Source organism: Uranotaenia lowii, chromosome 2 (assembly GCF_029784155.1).
Source record: "Uranotaenia lowii strain MFRU-FL chromosome 2, ASM2978415v1, whole genome shotgun sequence".
In the NCBI taxonomy this organism is placed as follows: domain Eukaryota; kingdom Metazoa; phylum Arthropoda; class Insecta; order Diptera; family Culicidae; genus Uranotaenia; species Uranotaenia lowii.
Genome location: NC_073692.1, coordinates 362,056,825 through 362,075,703, shown reverse-complemented (window position 1 = coordinate 362,075,703; position 18,879 = coordinate 362,056,825). Strand labels below are relative to the sequence as shown.

General features: G+C 36.5%; 1 protein-coding gene across 1 annotated transcript; it reads right to left on the bottom strand.

The window, feature by feature from the left end:
• Positions 1 to 180: 180 nt before the first annotated feature.
• LOC129748684 (tenascin) lies at positions 181 to 10,312 on the bottom strand. The gene is made up of 7 exons (XM_055743365.1): positions 9,860 to 10,312; positions 9,651 to 9,787; positions 9,445 to 9,580; positions 9,238 to 9,381; positions 612 to 932; positions 407 to 547; positions 181 to 343 (listed from the first exon to the last, which is right to left on the bottom strand). Exons 1-7 carry the CDS (start codon positions 9,924 to 9,926, stop codon positions 270 to 272), a joined length of 1,020 nt encoding a protein of 339 aa, XP_055599340.1. The 5' UTR covers positions 9,927 to 10,312; the 3' UTR covers positions 181 to 269.
• Positions 10,313 to 18,879: the final 8,567 nt, after the last annotated feature.

Below are 18,879 nucleotides of genomic sequence, written 5' to 3'. Positions count from 1 at the left end.
GAAAACCTGTTGCACGAATGCAACAGGTAAATAAACAAATGCTTATTGATGCGCAACAAGTTTGTAAACAAAACAAACCAGCTGTTAGATATGTGGGTTGGCGTGGGCGGTCATCAACAGATAATAATTTTACGAGCCTGCGCAAAGCTAACAAAACAATGTTGTTCACATCTAAAGGAATTTGAAAATATTTATTCAAACTTATCTAAACAATAACAAACAAATCAACAGGTATGTTTGGTACTTCACATAGCTTCAATCGGAGCGTTTTAATAAATTACAAACACGATAACTGTTGCCAGTAAGGCTAGCATTGACGACATTTGAACAGACGAACCTCCATCTGAAATGCAATTAAAGAAGTCGTTAATTATCTTACTGCGTGATGTGAACACTTGTCACTTACTAGGACCAAGACAGATTCCTTCTTTCTCGATAAATCCTTCAGAACAAACACATTCACTCATGTAGCATTCCATGGTTTGCTCGTGAGGTCCTCGGTGAAATTGGTAGCACTCCTTATCGTCGTTGCAACTTGCGCCATGTGCTAGGAATTATTGAAATGTGATAAATTAAAAAGTTTGTTGAAGAAAACAATTGAAGACACTCACAAATTTTCCGCTTGCAGATGGTAGCGATTTTCTCCTCCTTGGTAGCATTCTCCTGAGCATGCACCGGAAAAGGGAAAAACAGGTCGTTGCACATGCACTTGCCCTCGTTGCAAACCGACCCGACTCCGAGCTGGGCGATGCACTGGTTCGAATCGATGCAGTCTCCCTCGAATTTGGTCACCGCCAGGCAGGTGTTACTTTCGGCATTTGCCACAAAGCCCTGGGAGCAGATACATTGTTTCTCGTGGCAAACCGTGTGGGCCGTTATCTTCGAGCAGTCTTCGTCCTTTTCGCAGGAGTGGGTGTCTCCACTGGGGGGTGCTGGAATTGGAAATCGAGGAAAATGGTTTTGGTTAATTTTTTAAATCTGGAAAATGTCATCTTGAACGGTTTGAAAGTGCCATTTGTCTTATTGATTCTTCACAATTTTATAGATATTTGTAATAATCTCCGTAGTAGGACTAAGTGGGGTAATTATGAACAAGAGGTAATTCCGAACAAACGTCGTAAGCGCCGTTAAGGTCATAGTAGGATCTCAAAACTGATCAAATGTGATAGTCTGTCCAGTCATTCTATTGATAGGTTACAGTTATAACTTGAAAACCTAACTGTATAAATTTTGTAGTTACAGTTATTAACAAAATTTATATCTCTGAGAAAAAATCAACAAATCTCATCACAATGCACTGTTTAGATGTGGTTTCCATCTCGGAACAAAGCCAATATCAATAGTCATCACATTACAAGAATCGTTACAGTGTTCATAATTACCCCATATATAAGGGGGTAGTTATAAACAAGCGTTTTACCCCACAAGCTGCAACTTAAAAATTAGAAAAAAAAAATTAAAATTAAGAAGGGAACCAGTGATACATTTTTGGATACTTTCCAGAATTTCAAAGTTAAAGAGCTACATGTTTGAGGTGATAGTATGAAAAACTGAGTAATTTTGTTCATAATTACCCCACCTAGCCCTTCTTCTTTTTGGCAATATTTTCCTCATTTAAGCTTTTCGTATACGCTCAAAAGCGTTACATGGGGTTAAGTTGTACAGTGGAATCTTTTAAAACACTCTATTTTTAACTTTGTTCTTCTGAAATCGTTTTATAACTCCTTCGAATTTTTTTTGTTAATGAAATGGAAATTTTTTCATCATGGATGTACGGAATCACCTTATTTTCGCAAAGTTGACGATTGCGTGTATGTCATAAGGCGGCATCCATAAATTACGTAACGCAAAATATGCACTTTTTTGACCCCTTCCCCCCGTATGTCACAAATCGTAACGCTTCGATGTACCCCCCCCCATGAAAATAAGTAACGCTGACAATTAGCTCTCCCCCTCCCCTATGTCACAATTCGTAACGCTCGAGCTTAATTAAAGTTTTCTTTGGAAAACTCACAATTTTATTCTTAAAGTAGACTTGAGTATCGTAAAATTTGGCTTCAAAAATTTTAACACACATAATTTCCAAAACCTAACTTGAAATTTCATAAGCAAAATTAGTGGAGTATAAAGATGATTAATAATATAACATTGCCAAACTAAGCAAATATTTGCAGAAAAGAAAACATAACACAATTTGGATGAAATTCCAGTCTACGACAGAAATTTTTTTTAATATAGAATAATGGTGTTAGGAACAATTAGACTCTGAAACTTTACAACGTTTAATAACGAAATTTGTAGGACACATTTTTCTGGTAAATCTAGCATAAAATTGAAAATTGATGGCGTACTTTCGCATGACGTTGAAACAGCTGATTTCCGCTAGGTGTTGTTGTTTACATTTTAACTTAACTTAAATCTCTGTGTATCGTGAGCTCCTGTTTTCATATTTTTTTCCCAATTCGCTGAGTCAGTTAGCGAAAATAGAAGAAGTATTGAAATATTAATGCGGTCTGAAATTCGATTCGGAAATATGGAGAGGGAAGCAAATTCGTGAAAAACAAATAGGATAAATGATATTGAGCTGAACTCAATGGCTCAATTCAACGCAACTCGGAACAGTTGATCAAGCATTATGGAAAGGGGTTATATTCGAACGACTTTTTTCTTAGTTCAGCGGATAGATCTTGGTGTCTTTATGATGGTGGTTTTTATGATGATTTGTAGAATATTTCAGAGTAGGTAAATTCTAATAACTCTAGAGCTGTTTTAGAAAAAATTCTGATCTTAAGCCTTTTTGTACTGTAAACATCTTTAATAGCTCACATTCCTTATCTTTGTGTAACTATGAAAACTTCAATTAAATTTCATCTTTGAAGATTTTAAAGTTAAAAAATTAATGTTTTTACGTAAATAACAAAAATAAGCGTTCCAAAGTTGTTCTCAGAATATCCGTTTAAATTTATTTCTTACTTCAAAAAAGATATTCTATTTTCGATTTGATTCACTGTATCTTATTTTGAAATAATTGATTCTCTAAACTCAAACTTAAGTTTTTTCCACATTAATTAAATTCGTTAGTATATTTGCCCCGAACAACTTTTGAAGGTAACGACAAAGTCAGTAATACAAAAGATAATGCTTTAAATTACAGATTTTTCAAAAAAAAATCTGATTTTTTGTGATTGATCCAAAAATTTTGTGATGGATTTCTGTGATGATAATTCCTTTAATTTCATTGAAAATTCATGATAAATAGGGTTTTTGTTATATTTTAGTTGAAAATATCAGTTTACATTGAAAATCTTAACATACTTTTCTAATTGAAAGTAAGAATCCTAAATTTTATATTTACCAAAAAAATTATAATTTTGGAAATCCTTTCAAAATTAAAAAATTCTGTGAAAATTGTGAATATTTCAAAATTCTGTGTTCTGTGTTCTCAAAATTCTTTGAGATTACAGATTTTTCTGTGATTTTGGCAACCTTGTTTTAAACAACTCATTCATAGAACAAAGTTTATAATAAATTCCAGTTTTTTATTAATCACGATGAAATTTGTTTATATTAAAAAAATATGGAAACATTAAGTATTTATCTCAATTATTTTCCAAACCGATTTCCATTAGTTCGAGTTCAAGTGTAAACATCAAACACTAGAGAATCGGATAGTTTTTCAAAACCAGGTCAACAATTGAATCGTTAAGTATAAATAGCTAAACCAGTGTGCTTTGCTATACTTTGTAAAACTGAAGGAATTTGTGTTAAAAATAATTTGAATTTTTGTGGTTCCGGCACGAATTTTTTATTATAAACGATAACAAATCTATTAAAAAAATGCTCAATTTTTTGTCGAAAAATAAAAAAATGCTGCAGCGAATTTCTATTTGCCTGACCTAGGTTCTAGAGAGTTTTGGAGACAGTAAAGTTGCACACTTTTTTTGAATATGCTGTATGAAAATTTTGAAGTATAAACGAAGATATCTTAAAAATTCTTTAAAAAATAGTCATTTTTAACTAGTTATATATCCTGAGTTCGGACGTGGAATTTTTATACTAATTTGAGCTCATCTTCCACCTCAAGTCCAAGTGGTTCAAGTACAACCTGTATACATATCTCAGGTGGCGATAGAAATCTCGTGCTAAGTGTCAGTAAAGTTTTTTTTTGTAAACATTGTAACCATGACAAGCCGTGACGTCAGTTCCATTTTCAAACAAACAACCATCATCCCTGTACCAGCGAAAACTAGGGAAATCAATGCCAACTGCTGTCTACGATTCTCGCCTAGGATACATAAACATCCTGGCAGCCTGATAGTAATAGTTAAGCCTAGTCCACACTAGGAGACGGTTCGTCTCGAGACGGTCTCAGCGTCTCCCATTTTCTTCGGGAGACACTGAGACCGTCTCAGGTTTCCAACAACAACAACAGACAACAAAGTTTGTCTCATAACAAAAATCGCAGTTCATGTTGCCTAGTGTGGACTAGCCTTTAGGTAGCTGAATTTTCTTTTTAGTTTCGTTAATACTTTTTGGATAGATGATTATTAAAACGATTCTTCATTTCTTTCCAAAGTAGGTAGAACTAAATTTATCCAGATTGTCTTTTTGAATAATATTACTTGTTATTTGTTCGTTGAAATAAACTTTGCAAAGTGATGGAATGTGAGGAAGGGGTAATGAAACTTGTTATTTGTTTGAATGAATATTAAACAATTCAAAACGATTCACTTGTGTTAAAATCTAAGAACCTGATTTTTTTTAAATTAACAAGTTTATATATAATTCCGACAACAAATAGCAAAATAACGCTTTATTGTGCTGAAATTTTTGTAGCAACTAATCGAGAATATTTTTGACCTTTTTCTTTAATACTCAATTAAAACCAAAAGTTGTACTATTTTTTGTGCCATTCATTTTTAATTGTATCAACCAAATTGGTTAGAGTTAGGTTACCAGAATTTATTCAGCACGTATTCGGACCGAAAAACCCGGGATATTTTTATTTAAAACCAGGCAAAATCCGGGCATTTGATTTCAAAATGGTCGACCAAAATCCTGGCAATATCCGGGCAAATTTGATCAAAACCTAGAAATTACTCAAAAAAAAAATCAAAAAAAAATGTTGGAAAAATAATGTTCATCAAAATTTATCAACAGATTTATAATCGAATAAGCTTTCAAAAAATCATTCATGAATATTTTTATGAATTTGGCTCAAAAACTTTCGTTCTGGATTAAAAAAAAATTATAGCACAATTTGTTTTTTAAAGTGTGTTTTGAGAATGAAAATGAGAATAAACACGGGAAAAATCCGGGCTAATCCAATGAAATTCGGGCAACCGGGCCGGACCGGACCTTTTCCAAATTTTAAGTTAAATATCCGCGCAAACCTAGATAAAACCGGGCAATCTGGCAACCTTCGGTTAGAGTTATTCTTATGTTGAAAAAAAAGTTTAGAAAAAGGGACACGAAGTGAATTGTAGCTTAGAACAAAATATCACTTCTGTTTAATAAAGTCTATAAAATTCTATAGAACAATGTACTAGTTTTAAGTTTTTTTTTTACAAAAACGTAATAAAACATAATTTGTTTTTTTCTGGTGATCAATTTTAAAAGGATTTCACTTTTCTTACATTTAAAAAAAATTCTTAACAATAAGACACACTCTGTGCGCAACTGCTACGTTTTTGATTCCAAACATTGCTTCTTGTAAAATTCATGTAAAATTACAACAAATTGACCCGAATTCGAAAACGCAAGGGGTTTTTCAGGGCTGCGTTATAATAAACAACACATTTGAGCGCATTTTATATGGAGTAAAATTTTACATGAAATGTAAAGCTCAGGTTGTTTTCTGTGTACTTTTTTTCAATTTTTTTTTATGTAGCGGCCCACCACACTCTCCCACACCAAAAAGCTCGTATGAGCCCCCTGGTAATGGACGCTACTGTTCTCAGTACGTTTGGCAGCAAATGAAAAAAAGAAAAAAAAAATAAAACGCTAGCTAATTTTACTCATGCTGAGAACTCAAAATTTTAAATAATTGCGAGGAAATGTGACGAATACTATTTAAGCTAACTTACACTATGAATCTCAATGGAAAAAGATTTCCAACAACAAAATTTAAACAAAAAAGATTATACTAGAATTAAAAAATATTTTACATTTTAAGATTAAGATTACACTAAATTTAAGCGACATAATCAAAAGTATATTAAAAGCTTGTAGGGCTTGTGATATAGCTCAGTTGGCAAATCTGTTGTCTCCTGAGCCGATGTCCGCGAGTTCGAGCCCAAGAGTAAACATCGAACATAGTTGTACCGGAGAAGTTTTTCAATAACGATCCGCCAACTGCAACGTTGATAATGTCGCGAATGCCATAATGATGGTAAAACGACTATAATCGAAACAAACAAACATTAAAAGCTTGCTTTGTTCGATTTATTTAACGACTAATTTTTTCCTTAAATATTTGAAGCAGTTTATTTTTGAATATGGGTCTACTATTTATTTCTTTAAGATCATTGGATCATGATTGTTTTATTTTTGCTACACACAGTTTCATATCCAAATCCCTAGAGTCACTAAAATTAGTACAGTTGTTATTGAACGCAATAAAAATCTCACGCCGTTCAAAGCTCAAAAAATTCCAATTCTATCGAATGCATACTATACTTCGGGGTTTGAAAGTTTAATCTTTACTTTATTTTAAGGGAACATTACCTGTAGTTTTTTGCACATGGCTAAGCAATTCATCGCCAGCAGCAACATAATTTAACTTTTTAACAAATTAGCAACGAGTCAATTGAAGAAATGTGTAATACAAATTTTTGAAAAATATTAATCATTTTAGGGGAGATGAGGGCATAATGGCCACCTTAAGGAAAACGCTTATTTTACCATAAAAAATAGCTATTATATGGAGTTTACATTATTGTTTCGTGTGCAGACACTTGAAAAGCTTATTTCCTAACGGACTGAAACTTGAAAAACTAGATGAATACGTTAAAAAATGCATTTTTAAAAAAATTGCAAAAAGCTGAAAACCAGCCACTGTAGGGGCATAATGAGAACCCCCCCTGAGGAAGTATAAGCACCATTAATCAACAAAGCACGATGAGCGTTTTCTGCCGGGGAATCTAGCAGCGAATTCAACTCAATGAAGTCAGGTGAGTCGTAGATTCATCAAACAAAGCAATAACAAAATAATCTAAGTCTGTTTGTAAAATACAAACAATTCACACACGCTCATACATTATGTTTCTGGTGTTTTGTTTGGCGGATGATACTACTAGCCGTATAATGTAACAATAAAAAAAATCGAACATGAATTGTAAATGGAAAAAAATCACCTCGAACAGAAATCGAACTCTAGTCTTTTGATTACCTCTCCGACAACTTACCAATAGGCTAAATCGTCGGATGTAAACTAGTAAAGTTGTGGCTCTAAAATCAATTTTAATTCACTGCTAGATTCTACGGCAGAGAATGCTCATCGTGCCTCGATCAGTGGTGCTCTATATGCCTCGAGTTAACAAATTTAAGTAAAAACGTGTTTTAAAATTGATAAAACTGAAAAATCAAAAAATTCATGATGGTAAAAATTGAGAAACAATGTGTACATCATGTTGCAGTGCGTACATTATAGATAAAAGTTATTATAAGATCATAAGAGCTTATATCGTGATGCTCAAAAATCATAATATTTTCGTTACTTGAGAACCTAGCTGATTTTTTTTAAATATCTCTGTAAAGATGATACGGAGATGCCTGTTTTTGTGAAAAATGAATGCTACAGGAAGTACAAAACAAATCCTTATGAAAATTTATTTAAAAAAATACGTACTTTTGTAGAAAAGAGTAGTGCTTATTATGCCCTGGATGCTCGTTATGCCCTTATCTCCCCTATGTACACATAATTGTTTACTAATTTCATAAATTTCATTAAAAAAATAAGATGAATTGTTTATTTGTTCTACAACTTTCAAATGTTTTTTTTTAAATGATACTTAAAGCGTAAAGTAGCCAGATTGACCGGTTTTATTCTGGCTTGCCCGGAGTATTAGTACAAAATTTGACATTTTATTTATGCGTCCAAAACGAAGTTTTTTGCGCAAGTTTTATAAAAAAATTATCATGAAAGGTTTTTTTAAAGCCTAAAATACGACTTTGAAACTGCTGATAAGTTTCGATAAAAAAAAATGTGTTCAAGTTTTTTTTTCTCGATTTGTGTTGCATAATTCCTGGGTTTTGACCAAATTAGCCTGGATTTTTGGTCGACACTATGAAATCAAATGCCCCGATTTTACCAGGTTTTTAGATAAAATAGCCCGGATTTGTCCGGCCCGGATACGTGCTGAAAAATTTCTGACAAACTTAAACCAAACAAAGTTTAGTTTTTTATTCTATAGGATAAAAAAAAATAAACTTAGACAGATGTTGGTTAACTCTTGTTTTTCGTATTTAGCAGTTGTTATTTTTATTTCGCGTTTATGTTTATCCGTTTGTTATTTTTGTCTAGCTGAGTTCGAGCATTGAACAAAATAGGTTTCGGCTAACAAACATTATTTATAATTTTTAAAATTTATCCGTTTACTTTTCCAATTATTGTTTTATTTTGTTTTGTTTGCGACATAAATTCAATTTTAATTTGAGGGCAAAATAAACAACAAAATTTGAAACGAATTAAAAATTAAATTATTCTTGGAGTTTAGAATTGAATATCAAAATGACAGAGTTAATTTTTTTTTATTTGTAACACCTTAACAGCGTTTTGGCATTCGTGTCAAGACAGAGTTGAAAATGTGAAAAAAATGTTAAACATAATCCTGGAAGCTGTGAAAATCATCTTTGATGATTGAAATTAGAATCGAAACTCAAAGCATATTTTCAATCATCAATTAACAGCTTCAGCGTGGATTGAGGTGGGCATAAAGAATCATAATTCATTATCGATGTCAGACTAAGCAAACAAAATTAATAACTAAAACCTTACAATTGGATATCAAATGTTATGGTTAAAGTTAAAGTTAGCAAGTTCAAACAGAACCTTGAATAAAAATACCATAAAATCATCTGAATCAAAACTGGGAATTAAAATTCAGAATTTATAATCATTGATACAAAATCAGCACTCAGACTTTGAATAAACTTACAAAAAAAATTCAAACTCCAGACGCCATTTAAGGAAAAAATGAAAAAAAAATAGTTATTTGCTTAACTCCTTCTTCTTACCGATAATCGAATGGCACGTGTCCTGATACGATGTGAAATGGGCCAAGCAGCTGCAGTTCAGATGCTTATCGTCGCAGTGGGAAAAATGATCGTGCTGAATGCATTGTTCATCGACCTCACAAATACCACCAAGCGCCACAGATTCTGGAAAAGATGCTCAAAAAAATCAGTTCAGCATAACCTCAAAATTGTACCTTTATTGCTTACTGCCAATGCATCGTTTCGCATCCCGACTTGGTAGATAACCTTCCTTGCAAACACAAAAGTTGGTCTTCTCGTTGCACAACGAATTTGCCGCCAAGCAAGGGCATTGACCCCCAATCAAATTGGATGCTTTGATTACCTATCGAGGAGAGTGATCGATCAATTAAGTTCTGGTGTTCAGAACCAATCGAATCAAAAAGTAAACTTACTCTCGGAACACATTCGGTCTTATTCCCGGTGGCCAGATCCGTGCAAGTGCAATTTCCTGCCATGCACGTGGAATTTGCAGAAGAACTTTTAAAGATGTCGCAGTCCTGGTCTTTCTGGCAGTCCACATCAATGATGTCTGTAGGAAAGCGAACGTCATTTTTTTCTTTTTTTATGCCAGTAAGTGTTATAAAAGGTTAAAAACACTTACCACTTGATTTGGCAGACCCAAGCAGCACCAGGAAGACTGCTGCTAACAGAATAAGGTATCGCCTCATGGTTACTCTTGCTTGCTTTAACTTCCTAAATTTCACACTTTTTGCTAAATTATTTCGAATCAGGTGCGACCTTGACTGTACTTCAACAGTATCTGCCCGCTCTATGGAGACCAAATCAGGATAAGGAATGTCCGAACACACACGATGGCGGCGTTACTAAATAGGAGTTTTTTCTGTCATCAAATCCCCAAAAAAGCGCTTCGAAATGAACGATCGATCCGTTAATAATTTGCATCAGCCGTCTGAATTGGCGCAATTTAAAAGTGATGCCGATACTTGACAGTATGAGTTGTGAGATTTTCTTCTCAGGTTTGCTATAAAGATTTGATTTGGATGAATTTTGATTCTGATAGGTACCTTGGAAGTGTGCGTTAGTGACTAAAAGTGATTAGATTCTGAAGGCTGGTTCAATAAAAATTATGTTCAACGACTTTAAATGTGCTTCAATTTGTGTCATCACATAACCTAGTTCTGAGAATTATCTTTAAGGCAATCAGAATATATTTTCAGAAAAAAATTCTGAGGTGATGAGGTTAAACGCCATGCATAATTTTCATACACTCCCCTCATAATCTTTGTTCTACTGACTTCAACTTGACTTTTCAAGCCTTATATCAATCTTTTTTTTATTAATTCCGACGTCATTGTCTTATTTGTAACGAAAACTTTCGTTTTTTTGCCACAGCTGCAAATGCCCTGCCAAATCATAAATTTTCGTACAAATTTGTCGACAAAAACAAATTTAAATTTGGCTAGAACATCACCCTGAGCCGTTGCTAAGTAAAATTTTTGACCTGGGATTTGCATGAAGTCAGCTTTCTTCACCCATCAGAAGACACCCGTCGAACTTGGTCAGCACCTGGTCGTATAGTTTCCGATCACGAATTTTGGCCACATTTTTCTGTTTTATGGTCCAATTTGGCTGTTTGCTTTATAGGATGCTTATGAGTCAATATGAACTAGCGGCAATTTAAAAGAATGAAAACAGTTATAACCAGGATATGCGTGACGTGGAAGGCGGATGGTTTACTCCCTCTTTAATAACACTAGTTTACAGCATTTTTGAACTCAGTAAACTGAAGGTCATTTCCAATGTGAAATCGGGCGCTGAATCCGAAAATGAAAATCAAAAAAATCTCAGTAGAACCGTTTTTGAGTTATGCTCCAAATATGAAATTTCGAAAAAATTAAAAACGTTCTTGTACTTAGATTAAAATATCTCGGACGGCATAACAGTAATTTGAAATCCCTCTTTTGCATATTGAAGATGAATAAATTTTCTATCGATCATCTGAACACTGTTTTTGCGTTTGACCAACAGTATTGTTGATATTAGTGACTTTATGAGAAAAAAATTATAAAAAACGCATATTTTCAGAGAAAATTTTGTTTCAACGAAAGTTTTAGACACGATGATAGCATTTAAAAAATCTTATTTTCTTTTGCGCTTAAATGTCAATTTAAAACAAAGATTTCAAGTGGTTATTTATCAAAATCGGTTGAAAATTGAAGAAGTTATGGCTACTTTACCATAATAGTATTTTTTGTAGTTTTTCATAATTTAACGAACCGCAGTACACTTATCATAATATAGGAAGAATGAAACATGATTAGGTAATCTCACTCGCTCCAAGTCAAAATTATTCATTAGCTTACCAGAAGGTCACATGCCAAGTTTCAGGAAGATCTGACCATAGGGTTGCTTAAGTTTCAAACGTGAATAAAATTTTGAGGTATTTTTATTCAATAACTTTTTTCATCACTAGCTGATTGTTTTTGATGGTTGATTTTATCAAAGCCTAAGTTGAGACAAATATTTCACCCGAAGACTGTAACTGGATTGGATTTGAAACAGAAAAGTTATTATTATTATTATTATTATTATTTATTTGAGACCTTTTAACCACCCGGGTTATTCGGGTCTATTCTTAATTTTTGCATTTCATTGTGTTACAATTAGTTCTTGTCTGAGTTGCTGGTTTTACAAATTGTGTAGGTCCTTATAGCTCACGAAGCAGTTTTGTTTGTTTAAGAAAAGAAATTAATTTATCTTCATTTTCAGGTGTGTTCGAGAGGATCTCGCTGATATCTCCGTTGAAGAGTAGATTTGTTCTCACGTCGTCGTACTTTCGGCAATCCAGAAGAATGTGTTCGGTCGACAGAGATGTCCCACAGACTTCGCAAGTTGCTCTGCATCTTTCTCTGCTGAACAGACCAGAGTGTGTCAATCTCGTATGGCCAATTCGGAGCCGACAGAGGGCCCGGTTTTCTTCTCTGCTTTTTCTGTCGTTCCAGGCAAACGTTGTGCATTTCACCTTTCGAAGGAACTTTTCATGTTCATTAAACCACTGGTTCTCCCAACTTTTCCTTATGTTCAGTTTTATTGTTCTAGATGCGTCTTGGGCAGGTATTTTCATGTCTATCGGTTCATTAGATCTTCCAGCATTGGCGAGGTGGTCAGCCTTTTCATTACCAGATATTCCGGCGTGTCCAGGGATCCAGCAGAACGTGACGTTTTTCTTTTTAGATTCCATTTCTACCGCCTGAATCCAGGGGTGTTTTGAGGAACCACTTTCGATGGCGGCGATACAGCTTGCTGAATCGGAAAAAATGATGGTTGGGACAGTGGGCGACGTGATCATTGTAACGGCCTTTAAGATTCCCCAAGCTTCGGCTGAAAATATCGAGCATTCTTTAGGTAACCGTTTGCTAAGTGCTAGTGATGAAGTCCAAATTCCTGATCCAACTTGATTTCCTACAACTGAACCATCGGTAAATATTTGTTGGAAACAGTTATAGTTTTGTACCACGTGTTCTTTGAAAATTTTCGTTGCTCTTGTAGAAGAGACCCCTGCGTTCAGGGATTTTCTAAATGTCCAGTCAATTTTTGGGGAACGTAAATACCAAGGGCGGTGACCGTGTCTTAGCATAGGCTCGATGGGACGTATGGTTTCTATGTTGAGATTTTCAAGCATATTGTTAGTGCGGCCAATCAAAGGATGACTAAATTTTTCAAGTGTCGTTGCCCTTTGGTACATTTGTATGGCTTTGAGACCGAGTTGTTCTGCGTATGTGTGTCGGAAAGGTAATAGACCTGATTCTGCGTATACGGATAATACAGGGCTCGATTTGAAGGCACCTGTTATACTACGAACGATAGAGTTGTAAGAGGGTTCTAGAGTTTTTACAATTTTTTCCCCACCAAGACTGTACAATCCAATCCCATAAAATAATTTTGGAATTGTCAAGTTACGATGTAGTTTCATTAGAGTGCGTCTATTGGCTCCAGTCAAGCGGTTACCGATCATCTCAAACAGTCTGCTGGTCGTTCCCAGCGATCTTTTGCATTCTTTGGCGTGCGCGCTAAAACGTAGTCGTCGATCAATTGTAAGACCAAGGATTTTAGCTGATGGAACTTCTTCTATTTCTTGATCGTCAATTTTGATAGTTGGAACTTCTAGATGTTTATTTTTGCGACAGATATGTAGAATTTGGGACTTTGTTGAAGACAGCGTAAATCCCACTTCTTTGGTCCAGCGATTGGTGATTTCAACAGCATGTTGAATTTTTCCTCTTACCTCCTTTTGATCTTTTCCCCACGCTATAAGGAGAATGTCGTCTGCGTATATTAGCGCCTTAACGTCTACTGGAATTCTGTCGAGTAATGAGTTCATAGCTATGAGAAATAGGGTCACAGATATCACAGCCCCCTGAGGAACTCCATTTTCTTGGATTTTTGATTCTGATTCCTTTCCATTTACAGAAACAATAAATGTTCGGTTTTTCAAGAAGCTTTGTAAGTACTTTCCCATTTGCCCTTTCACACCCCACTTATGCAGAGTTGACAGGATCAAATATCTCCATGCTTGGTCATATGCTTTACTGATGTCCAAAAGTGCCATGTCACAGTGCATACCTTTCTCTAACACTGGATGAAGTAAGAGTTCCAGGTCACCGAAATAAGCATCTGTCCCTTTGCCGGATAAGAAGGCGTATTGTTCTGCTTTAAGGAGATTGTTTTTGAAGAGTAAATCTGTCAGCCGTCTATTTACCATTCTTTCCATCACTTTTCCGACACAGTTTAACAGGGTTATTGGGCGGTTATTGTCTACTATTCTGGGATTTTTACCTGGCTTAGGAATGGCAATTACGATACCGTGCTTCCATTCAGACGGTAGTTGTCCAGAATTCCATATCCCATTGAGGACTTTTAGGAGGGTAAGTTTTGCCGTATACGGTAGACGTTTCAGAATCGGATAGCTTATCATGTCCGATCCAGCAGATTTGCCATTGCTTCGGTCTAAAGCCCATAAAAGTTCCTCGATTTTAAACGCAGTGTTGAACTCCAGGTTTTCTCCTCCCTCAAATGACAACAGATTTCTTTCTGCTTCGAGTTTATGTGCTTGGAATTCTACGTTGTAATTTTCGGTTGCAGAAATTTGGGAAAATTGATTCGCGAAAACGTTGGCAATTTCTAAAGAATCTTCAATAATTTTTCCGCTGATTAGTAAGGAGGATTGGCGCCATCGACGTTGTCCTCTCAAGGCATTGACTCTTCTCCAGATGTCCTGTGTTGGTGTGTTTGGGTTGATTCCTTCCACAAACTGTTCCCATGATGAGATTTTGGCTTGTCGAATTGCAGATCGTGTGAGGTTTCGAGTGGTTTGGAATTCCTTCAGAGCTGTAGCTTTTTGTGGGTGGTTGATGGGTAGTTTTCTAAGAACTCTTAGCTTTTTTCGACGATCTTTTATGAGCGTGGCTATGTTTGAATTCCACCAAGGTAAGGATTTCTTACCGACACATCCAGATGTTCTTGGAATGCTTACATGGGCGGCTTTTTTAATAATTTTAAGAAGTTCGTTACTATCAAAGTCCAAATTCATTGACAGAGATTCCTGAATGCTTAATTCAAATTGTTCCCAGTCAGCTTCTTCCAATTTCCAGCGGGTTCTGATGCTTGTTGATTGGATTTCTGCGAGCATTGATATTTTTATTGGAAAGTGGTCGCTACCTCTACAGTCGTCGTCAACGCTCCAGACAAATTTATTGACCAAACAGTTGGATGTCAACGTCAGATCCAGAGGGGAAGTTGATCCAGTAACTGGATCGAGGCGTGTATGTTCTCCAGTATTTAGAAGTGTGAGGTTGTGATCGGTTATGAACTGTTCGATCATTTCTCCCATTATGTTAGTTTTAGAGCTACCCCATATAGGACTATGGGCGTTGAAATCTCCCATCAAGACGATGGGTGAAGGAAGTGTTCTCATAACGTCCTGGAGGTTGGTCAAAAATTGCTGGGGAGAACCGTTGGGAGATAAGTATACTGACACGAACGTTGCTTGAACAGGATGATTCAAAGAGGCTGCCACTAGCTGCAATTCGGTGGGTACGTGCAGAAATGTATGTGGTATGTCGGATCGTACACCTAACGCTACACCATGTTGTGATGCACACGAGGGGCCAGCCTTGAGTTTCCAAAGATAGTCCTTTTGAAGATTACACGTGGGAAAGTCGTTGATACTGCATTTGGTTTCTTGCAAGGCTACGATCACAGGATTATCGTTCAGGATGAGGTTTTGTAGTTCTGCAAGATGCCCTCTTAAGCCGCATATATTCCAGTGCACAGCCATAACTCTCGGTTTCCAGTTGTCGTCGACCCCACGGTTACAGGTGGGTGGTTGATCCTGCAGACGATGTTGAGGTATGTTGATGGAAGGTTCTGATGCTGATGTAATGCCAATCATTGTCGCAGTTGTCGGTGGGAAGCGTCTCGTACTGGTCCCTTCGCCAGGGTCCCAATTTGGCGATAAAGTCCGGAGATGTTGATTGCTGATCGTTTTACTAAGAGTACTGGATCTGTAACGGTCAACAGAGTTGGGATCTGGTCGTTTAGAATTATAATCGGAACTTACTTGTGACCCCAAGTTACTATCCTCAAGAGGGGCGTAACTTGGGGTGGGAACGGATTGAAGCGTGTCTGGTTCTCGTAACTCCAAACTGGTTGCCCCAGTTTGAGGTTGGTGCTGTGACTGCCGGTATGTTGGATGACGTTTTGAGATTCCATTATGGATGTTGGATTTACAGATGGATGAGAGGTGGTAGATATTTCTTGTTCGTAGATGTTTGGAGATATTATCCTTGTTCAAGACGAAATAAGCTGTTTTCGCTTGAGCTCCTTCCAAGATTGTTTGTCACAGGGGTTTCAGGGATTTCATAATCAGATGAGTCGCTGTTGGATTGGTCCATTTGCGATTCGGAGTTGTTTTCTTTGGTGGAGGTGCATATAAACTTTTTTGGCTCTGTATCCAAAGGAGATCGGTTGCCTCGTTTTCCTTTCGGAATGTTTTGGCTAAGATCAGATTTGGGAATAGCGATGTTTGCCGATGTTGCTTTGCTTTTAGAGCGTGTGTTCAGTGCAATTTCGGGAGCGGATATTATTGGAGTTTTCTTGAACGATGCAGCAACAGGTTTGGCGGCCACGGATTCGTTGATTCCTGAACGTAGGGCGTTAAACTCGATACATTTTCGTTCATACATCTTCTTCAGTTTCTCGAACCTAGCTTCCATGCTATCACACACATTTTGTAGTTGCGTAAGCTTCTCGACCTTCTTTGTGAGCTGCATTATTTGTGCATCCTTTCGCTGGATGTCGGCCGCAGCGCTTTCTACGACTGTAGCTGCAAAGGATGGTTTGTTGGATTGATTTGCTGTGACTCGCTTTCGAGCCTCAGACCATGTTAATGACTCGTCTGTTTTAATGCGGATTACAGCTTCCTCTTCTCGGAACTTCGTGCAATTTCGGCTGATTGCAGAATGATCATTGAAGCCTTCAGGACAGTGTGGACAGTGTAATGGGAGTTGACAGGGGTTTTCAAGGTCGAATGGATGGTCTCTAGCACAACGGGTACATTTTGCTTTATTCGTACATCTCTTTTTTGTGTGTCTGTATTCAAGACAGTTCCTACACACCATCGGCGATTCATAATATGTTCGAACCGGCACCCTTGTCCAACCAAAATATACTTCCGTTGGAAGTCGTGTTCCCGAGAAGGAAAGAACAATCAGGGGAGTGTTGATGATTTTTTCTTTTTCTCTACGAGTAATTCGACGAACAGCTATCACTCCCTGTGATTTCAATTCGCTCAACAGTTCATCAGGTGACAGATCAACGGTGTCCGCCTGGTAGCACATCCCCTGAATCTTATTCAGGGTGGGGTGGTCAACCACCTCGACTGCTGTGTTGAGATCCAGACGGGTAATGGTCTTCAAAAGCTCAAATAGCTCCACATTATACGTGGAGATAGAGTAGCTTTTCCCGCTGTTTTCCAGATTTAATTGTAGCTCTTTTCTAAGAGATCCTTTCTTTAGTTGGTTTTCAATTGCATTAGCGATAAAAAACGGATTCTTGGGTAATTCACCTGGGTCAACTCCCGGACGTCGTATTTGCAGCCATCGTTTTTTCCCATCGAATGCCGAGCTATGCATGTAGGGGGGTAATGGAGAACTATCCACAAATGTGGTGCCCCCCCCACCCCCGGGGGGTGCGTCCTTCATGGTCCACTCGGACCAGTGCTGTTCTTTTGTCACTGGTGGATGTTTTGGTCAGAGCGAAAGAATGAGTAGGCCCCTTTTTGAGGTTAATCAAAACAAAGAGCAGGTGTTAATAAAGTTTTTCAAGAAAAAGCTGGTGTAATGGGACAGTTTCTCTATTTTTCCTATCAACCTATCACCACGACAACTTTATCCGTAATTCCGGGTCGGATTTATGGAATAAATCGACTTGAACGCTTATAAAAAAGCGATTTTTTGCGACACGATAATGTAGCCTTTAGCTCTCAGTGGAGGTTACTTTTCGACTGTGAGAAAAGTTATTGCGGTTGCAATTTTCTTTGTATATTTATCCAATCATCGTGTCAATCGATATGAAACAATGAGTGATTTGCAGTTTCCACAGATCGTGCCTCCTCAAGTAATAGACACACAATTTTTCTAATATTCCTCCTTGTTTATTCCAGGAAAATACAGGCGAGACTAGTCAATAAAAAGTTTCTGGTCAGTTGACCACTTAAGAGTTCGTTTTGCTGTCCGTTACGAAATTTTTGCAAAATATCTCCCCACTAGCAGTAAAATATTTTGAAAGCCGAAATCATAAAAAATAATGTTTGGTTGAAAGAAATTTCAATGTTGACATACGCGTGTTGCAAAACAATCATATTCCAGCATATGGAAATGAGATTTACAAGGTTTTTTCTCATTTGCATTTTGTTGCATTTTACCCCAAACTGGTAACTAAATTATAAGAATATTTATCAAAAAAAATTGAGTGATTGTTCGAAAAATATTTTCACATCAACAGTGTTGGTATAGGTAACGAGCCTATAGTAAACAAAGAGACGAAATGTCACGATTGGAACTTTCGATTTTCTATCAGTGTCATTCCAATCGAGCAAAATCAAGCAGTCTTAAAGGCAGCCCTACAGCAGGGTTGCAAGCTCATTATTTCAAAAGGGATCAGATTACGCTTCTTTGTTTACTATAGTTTCTTTAGGTATAGGATGAGGAAACCAGTATAAAGTTTATAGGTGATGTTGTCAATGCAGTTGAAATCCGAAGTTTTCGCGCTGGTGATTGGCAACCTTGCCAACCAGCGACGATGCACAATTCTTCAAACACCTCGGCGATTGGCAAACCGTTCTTTTGTTTGGCTCCGACACTCGGAAGATGTTTGACAGATGTCTGGTCAGCAGTTGATGAAAACTCCGGTTTGGGGATTCAGCGACAATATTATTAAGCCAATCCGTCATACTGGGTAAAGTTTTTTACGGCATCGAAAAATGTTAAAAATTGTACATTTATTGTTCGATTTTTCAAATTTTGTGTGAAAATCAAAAACTTAAAAAACTATCTTAGGATGCAAGAAATTATGTCATCATCATTTTGTAATCATTAAAAG